The sequence below is a fragment of the Ruditapes philippinarum genome, unplaced genomic scaffold (assembly GCF_026571515.1).
Source record: "Ruditapes philippinarum isolate M1 unplaced genomic scaffold, ASM2657151v2 ctg556_1_1_1_1, whole genome shotgun sequence".
NCBI lineage: Eukaryota > Metazoa > Mollusca > Bivalvia > Venerida > Veneridae > Ruditapes > Ruditapes philippinarum.
In genome coordinates this window covers 34481-42497 of record NW_026853934.1, presented here as the reverse complement: position 1 = coordinate 42497, position 8017 = coordinate 34481, and the positions used below count along the sequence as shown (strand labels likewise).

General features: G+C 32.3%; 1 protein-coding gene across 1 annotated transcript; it reads left to right on the top strand.

Moving 5' to 3' along the window:
• Positions 1–1065: 1065 nt before the first annotated feature.
• Positions 1066–3693, top strand: LOC132738433 (trace amine-associated receptor 1-like). The gene is made up of 2 exons (XM_060725931.1): positions 1066–1830; positions 2054–3693. Exons 1-2 carry the CDS (start codon positions 1159–1161, stop codon positions 2582–2584), a joined length of 1203 nt encoding a protein of 400 aa, XP_060581914.1. The 5' UTR covers positions 1066–1158; the 3' UTR covers positions 2585–3693.
• The last annotated feature ends 4324 nt before the right edge of the window (positions 3694–8017 follow it).

Below are 8017 nucleotides of genomic sequence, written 5' to 3'. Positions count from 1 at the left end.
TACAGAACGCCTTGACTGAATAATGTCTCTTTTGTTTGTTTTTGTTTTAGAAGTTGTGCGAATAAAGTGGTGGACTTTCGCACTGCCATACATTCTGTTAACTTATTATATTGAACGCTGGCCCTGCATGAAATTAAATACTTTCTATGATTAACTCTATGGATTTCAATCTGAGCAGACCCTAGTAAAGCATCTGTCCGGATTGCAGACACACCTGGCTCTTTACGTGCAGTTTAAGAAAACTATCAACGTTTCTAGCCTTTATGATAAGGTTATTAATATAGGTTATTATAGATTATTAATAAGCAAAATATTTATGTATATTATACAATTATGTTTACGATATTTACAAGTCATATGTAATGTCTGTTAATTTTAAATGATATAACGTCTCGTTATTTTTTATCATAAGAAACAAATTAAAAATAAGTTTTAATATATTGGTATGTTAAGGCATAATTGTCATTATTTAATGTATCATTTTTCTCTCTTTGTCTTTTTAATAATACAAGATGTGTTGATAATACTTATTTCTTGGTTGGTTTAAACATATTTCTTATTTAAGGTATATATAACATGTTAATAATTTATGATTTAAAGCAGAAAGGAATTGGACTGAGAACTACAATATCTCATGGTGGTCCTCACCTTTAACAAAAGCTATACGTACATATAATACATAGCTTATTATAATTTAAATAACACCCAATAAAGAGAGAAAATAAAGAAAAACTTAAAAAAGTCTTTGATACCAGAAATATTCAACAAAACTTATCTTGTTGTGCTGAAACTTATAGAACACCCATGACTTCACCAAACTTTGTTACTCTATGTCAGTAGAACACCCCCCACCGTGATTCCCAATACGAGATATGCACCAATATATGATGTCTGATATGTCAGTAACATATAAATGATATATTTCCTTTAATATACTGAACAAACCAGATAACAGCAATTACCGGAAAATTAACCTTGAAAGTCAATGAAAAAGACGGGATATGAAGTAGCCTCTTTTCATTGTTTATACCACACTCCTATATATACACCTTACTTGATCGTTTATCAAACATAATGAAAAAAGACTTACTAGTAGATGAATGATGAACTTTTTATCTAATACTTGCTTGCTTTTATGTAAAAAAATATCATACTAAAATGTACGGAGCTTTGAACCAGTCACTTACATGTGAAGGAAACACGCACGTGATCACAGTCGGAGATGTTTTTAGATGTATTGTCATCATAATCATTATGTTGCTGATCATAGTCGGGAATATTTGCTGCCTTGTCGTGTTCAACAGTCCAAAGACGAAAAAACAGTTTATGAAGCGAGCTAGATACATGATGACCTCACTGTGTTGCACGGACTTGAGCATGGGGCTGCTAATGTGTCCATCAACAATCTATCCAGCTCTCAAACATTGCTGGCCCTTCGGAGTTTTTATGTGTAAATTTGAAGCTCTTCTTATCTCAGCTTTGTTTCACGAATCAACATTAAATATGGTGTTAATAGCTATTGATCGTTGCTGTATCATACATTGTTCAAGATACAACAACATTATGACGTCAAAAAGGTTTTTGTTTGTCATCATAGGAACCTGGGTGACAGTATTCACCTGTTATGCTGTTGTTATTTTTGGAACAGATCAATTTTACTACGACAACATCGGAACAAACTGCGAGCCGTTTTATCGAGAGCCAAAAGTAACGCTTACCGTTCTTAGTATATTCTATTTTGTACCAGCAGTTATATTTGTTGTCTGTTATGGTTCGATATACAGGACTGCTACACAGAGAAAGGTTTTGACTGTTTCTCCTGACGATAAGGTAAGTCTCATTTCTAACTCACTATTCTCCATGATTTAAAGAGATCCCGATAAATCTGCATAACATTGAATGAAATTATTACATATTACTCAAGCGACACTATATTACGCTGTACTCAAACACGAAGCTGCAAGTTTACTTTGTTATTAAGTAAAAATATAGATATACCGTAACAAAACAAGCTAAAGAATCTCACTATATTAACTATTGTTTGTTTTTTTAGCATGGTAAAATGGTAAACGCTAACATACGGACATCGAAATACCTGGCAGCTATCACGGGTGGATTCTTCGTCGCTGTCTCACCGTGGACTCTTTGTACGCTCATTATCGTTGCCGCTAATGTAACGCTTCCGGATGCAGCCGATTTCTTTGTCACGTGGTTAGCTCTTAGCAACAGTTTCTGGAACTGCCTGATATATGGATTAATGAACAGAAAATTTCGCCGCGCAGCTTTAAAATTAGCATGTGGAAAGTGGATTAAATCTATCAAGGAGTCCGTGTACGTAAAATCGCACGATGAAAGCAGGGACTTTAGTGAAGATTCTACAGCATATGCTAATTACAAACGTAGAATAAGTAACAAGAAGAAGGCCATGAGTAGAAGTGCCGATGAGATGTCAATTACAGTAACAGGAAGCATGTCTGCAACAAATACACCAAACCATTCTCCTGCAACTATTCCAAAAATAGCACATACTAGAGCACAACATAAACAAGTAACAGACCTGATTCAAGAAACTAAAGGACTGTGAGATTATTTACAATAACTTGTGTTATCTGGCCTCATTAAGCGGAGGAACACTCCACACAATGACGATTTCTCATTCATTTTCCAAACGATATAAGGACTATTTCCGGACTGAATTAGTACAAACGTTATCTGATTTTGATGTTGACGTTTTAATAACTATGTAATTTGATGATACGTGTTAATTGATATTGATTTGTCATACATGTATAACACTTACTCATTAAAATGTTTCATTGCTATATTTATTGTATTCACAGTAAATTTGAACTTTGCATCTTTAATAGGTCTTTGACTGATTTAGATATGTGTTTAACTTAAGTATTGGTAGAAATTCAAACATATCAATATGTTGATATATTTTGGAACTGATAATAATTTTGTCAAATAAAATGCATTTTCCGAGAACGGAATTTCAAATTAGTGCACAAAGAAATGATGTTAGGATATTGACAATACAAGTATATGGCATCTGTTTTTGCTTTTTTACATATTTGTAAATAACCAAACATTAATTCATTAATTAATGTCGACATGGCAAAAGATCTGAAACCTAAAATGATTAATGAAGTTTTCAATAGGAAGTATGCATGGATTCCTTTCCTTTGTGGAAGTATTTACTTTTGTGCACTTATTTCACAATATTCATTTACTTTATTTGAAGGGGCGTCCGTGGCCGAGTGGTTAAGGTCGTTGACTTCAAACCACTTGCCCCTCACCGCTGTGGGTTCGAATCCCGACAGGGACTTTGGCTTCTTTTATGTGAGGAAGCTATCCAGCTAGCTTACGGAACGTCGGTGGTTCTACTCAGGTGCCCGTTCGTGCCTGAAATAATGCACGGAAGGGCACCTGAGGTCTTCCTCCACCAGTAAAGCTGGAACGTCGCGATATGACCTATACTGTGTCGATGTGACGTAAAAACCCAAAACAAAACAAACAAAAACTTTATTTGAAGTTTAATATTATCATTGTACATTTTGCCGTTTATGATACACACTTATATGATATGAAAGTAAACCCTATTTCAATGAAACATTTTATCATAATTATGACTCATATCATTACAATGTAAAAAGTTTTGTTCTGCTGTTTATGATTCACAGTGCATTTTGCTTCTGTAAATTATTTTATACGTCTCATGCATAAATGCACATATATGGCACTATTTCATCGTTTTGTCATTTTTTGTCTGTAATATTTGATTTCTTTTTTATTTTTTTTAAATTTTGACTTGGTTTATTTATGTAAAGCAAAGTTTTTAAATATAACTTACAAGTTAAGAAATGAAATCTAACTCATAAAAATATTATTGCTTCCACTATTTTTTGTGTCTTACGAAACTGTTTAGTTCGTTACAGAAAGAAGCAAATGTATGTAACTCGCGACCGCCCGCTTTGTTATGCAAATTTGGATAAACTTAAGATGAAACTCATTTTTTAATTGTGTGCTCGGTATGTACCGATATAACATCAATGACATTTAATGGCGCTGTTACAAACGATGTACATAATAACATTACAAACATTGAAAACCTACTTTTAAAAATCATCAGAACAAAGATCTTCCCTTTTTAGCTAAAACATAAAATATTATATGCTATGGAGAAATCTGCTTTATAAAAGGTAATCGACATATAACCTGCCCATAGTAAAACATGAAAAATTAAATGTAATGTGATTCTGAAACTTACATATATAACAGCAACTTTGATCTCCTTTAAATGTTCCGTTTTGCACTTTGTGCATTATGATAAAGTGGCAATAGGTCGGTTGATTAATGTTATTATATACATTTTATTTCCACTTTTGACAGATATATACATATGCAAATTACAGATAAACACTATAAGTATTATCAATGAATTATCAATTACATAACAAGATGAACATAAGTGACATAGGCACAAAATGCATCCATTTGAAATAGTCACTTAATGATATTAACATATAATTGTTACGAAGTTCATTTCGTCCGAACATCACGACACTTTTTATAACTCCGGAAACCACGTTAATATTTGTTGGCAGTTATTATCTCTATTCTGATTTATAAACATATCTATAATACTTGATGTTTACGCCAGTTTTCCCATTTGTAATCCTTTATTTAATGCTACATAACTCACAAAACTTGTACCATGCCTTGTGTTTCATCCATTATAAGATGGTACTGATTAGAAATCCAGATGGAGACGGTGTGACGTCATCAAATAGATCACATGACCTATCTGGGTACTCAGTGACGTCATTATATGATGTCACGTTACTGTTTCAAGGGTCATGTGACCTTTTCCTATAAATACCCCAGATTTTCCCTTGAACTTTGTCAATTGTATTGTCCGCTTTACAGACGCAACATCTATGCATAATGTCTTATAGAAAATATCCATCAGGAGAGGTAGTACCCAGAATCATTTAATAAATATATTTCCCCTATTAAAATAACTACAATAAATGTATAAATTACAAGCATTTATAAACTTGTACAGAACATTTATCTATGTAGCTAAGGTAAGCAAACCCAACTGGAGTGGTTTCCGGATATGTACCCATTTTGACTACATGTATTATTATTTTTACTGTTGACTGTGTATACATGAATGAATGATGTTGATGATGAATAAATGCGATGTTAAACTAACTACTGGCTTTCTCCTGATACAACATACCCTGACTATTGAATACATATAGAAGTAAAACTATAGAGATTAGTGATCTACCCGCTATATAGGCCTACTACTGAGATATACATCCTGAGAAATATAAATTGTTACCCGGGGACTAGCAGGCTCTCCCCTGTCCGGGCGTAACATTATTATAACAAATGCAATGCACATTTAACACGTAGTTAAAGCTTTCAACATTTCACAGAGTGATAAAGATAATAATAGTTTAGATAATCATTATTATTTAAAAATAAATGTATGATTCATGCAATACAATATTCTAAGGACTTTATAATTCAAATCTAAATATTGAAATTTATGGAAAGTTGTAAGAGTACTAACGTAAAACATACGACATAATCAATTGTATACAAGTGTGATAGAAATATATTTTAATATAATTGTCAATTTTTACTCTTTGTAATTGTACTAGACGGACATTAAACACTTATAAACTGTTATATTCCTTTTTTAAAGATGTCTCGACAAAACGAAATAAAAGATAACTATAAGGAAGATAGAATCTCCTATATAGCCATGTATTTAAAGAAAGACATTATTTTCGTGGATTTTTGATTTAGCAAAATACGTTGTATGACCTCAATACAATACAGATAAAGCGACGTTACAAACGTGCAGTATTATAAAGTTTTATATACACGGCTACTGTCAATTTTCTAAGCAATCTCACATTTTTCTAAAAAAAGGAAATTTGCTGTATTATAAATTCGTTATAAATATATCACGTCGATATGTTATCGGTATGTAACAACCCTATGTGTCATGGATAAAGACAAAGTTTATACGATCATGTGTATAAAAATGGGGTAACGAAATGTATCAGAACAAGATGGTCTTTTTTTCTGATCGAACAATTTGCACATTTTCTAAGCTGACATTCGGAACATAAGGAAAGATAATAAGTAGGAAATTTAGTCAAGGTTTCGTTGTATGTAAAATAATGATTATATTAGGAGTGGGAAAGGGTTCTATCAGTTCATTTAGTAAATGACATGTTGAAATAGAAACATTCGATGAATTTTAATGCAACGTGTTTTTAAACAGAAAAATATTCATATTGACATAATTATTACTCCATCTTTATTTCTAAGAACAACAACAATAGCATGAAGAAAATTCCCAACATTTTCCTATTCTTATACAATAGCTGTGCTTTCGATACTGTATATCTTTTCCTTAACACATATTTTTTTGTTGTGACTCCCTCTGTAAGAAACAAACCATATACTGGTACCAGTTGTGGTTACATGGGTCAGCGGGAGACCTTATTTATTTTTCAAACGTAGTAACCTATTGATCGATCGGTGTCCATCCATCCATCCATCCATCCATCCATCCATCCATCCATCCATCAATGCGTTGTCTCTGGCGTCAGTAAGTCAAAATCCTATCAGAAGTGTTTAATCTCTATCCCAAGAAAACCTCTAAGATAATTTGCTTTAAAGTAAAAATATTGAAACCCTGTCCTAAATCACTCTGAGAATCATCTGTCCACTGAATAAACAGCACATGAACAATTGCCTACCCTTGTACATATGTGAAGAGGTGTCACACTTCCTGTCAGCAGGAAAATGCTGTCGTCAAAATTCAATATTTATAAAAGGTAGAAAAAAATCTGAAGAAAGAGTGATCCTACGGAAGCATTAAACACAACAAAATTTCATGAAAATTGCAGACTCGGTTCAATTGAATCTATAGATGAGGGCTAATAATGAAAAATGCAACACCCCTTACACCGCTAACACCGGATTGAGCGGCACTCAATTTTCAACACTTAAGAGTGCTTTAATCAATGATCCCGAAAGACCAGAGAAATATATCGACACTGAAGGGAAGTACGGGGCAACTTTTTAAGCCGTAGGATTCGAACATACATAGGGAAAAAACAATTAAAAGGAAGCCATTGGTATTAAAAACGTTACAACGGAGTCTCTTTTTCTACTTTTTTGATGTTTTTAAAATTTGTTGTTTTTTATGTTGAGAGTTATACGGAAACATGTTTTCGACCTGTATGTGCAGCAATTAGCCTAGTTGTCACATCAATGTTCATTATTTGATATATAAGGAAATATATTGACAATGTTAGCGCGAGAAATGTATTGTATGTTATAAATAAAAAAGATCATTCAATAATTCTATGGACTTACTCTTTGTACATGTACTTACATATTAACATGCAGGACACATCTTTGATGTAATTATTAATTTCACAGATACATCAATTACGGTAAACCTTTCAAATGTTTGATAAAAGAATAGTGATAAACAATAAGTGTTTTGATGCTGTAGACATCATGTCCCCACCTCGTACGAGAAAAAAAAGACTTCTGGGATACATTCCATGTTTACTAATGATTGTTTAGTCGTTTTATCTTAAATAATTCAATAAAGCAATTATAACACTTATTATAGTTTATCAATGCATATGATTAATAGCACGCTATGTTACAACCAGTTTTGCAATAAAAACGAGTTTTGCAATAATGTTATTGCAAAACTGGTTACGTTGACATGATTTTATTGCAATTTGATTACAACCGGTTTTGCAATAAAAACGAGTTTTGCAATAAAATATTTTTTCTATCGGATTTTATTGACATTATACAAAAGACATTATAAAACTTATCTTGTATATTAGGATTGACATGCAGGAATTATATTCGGGGATAATGAATATATATGCATATGATCAAACATTAATTTACATTCTCAATTTCATTAGTCTTTTTCCTTTTAATATATATGATGAAA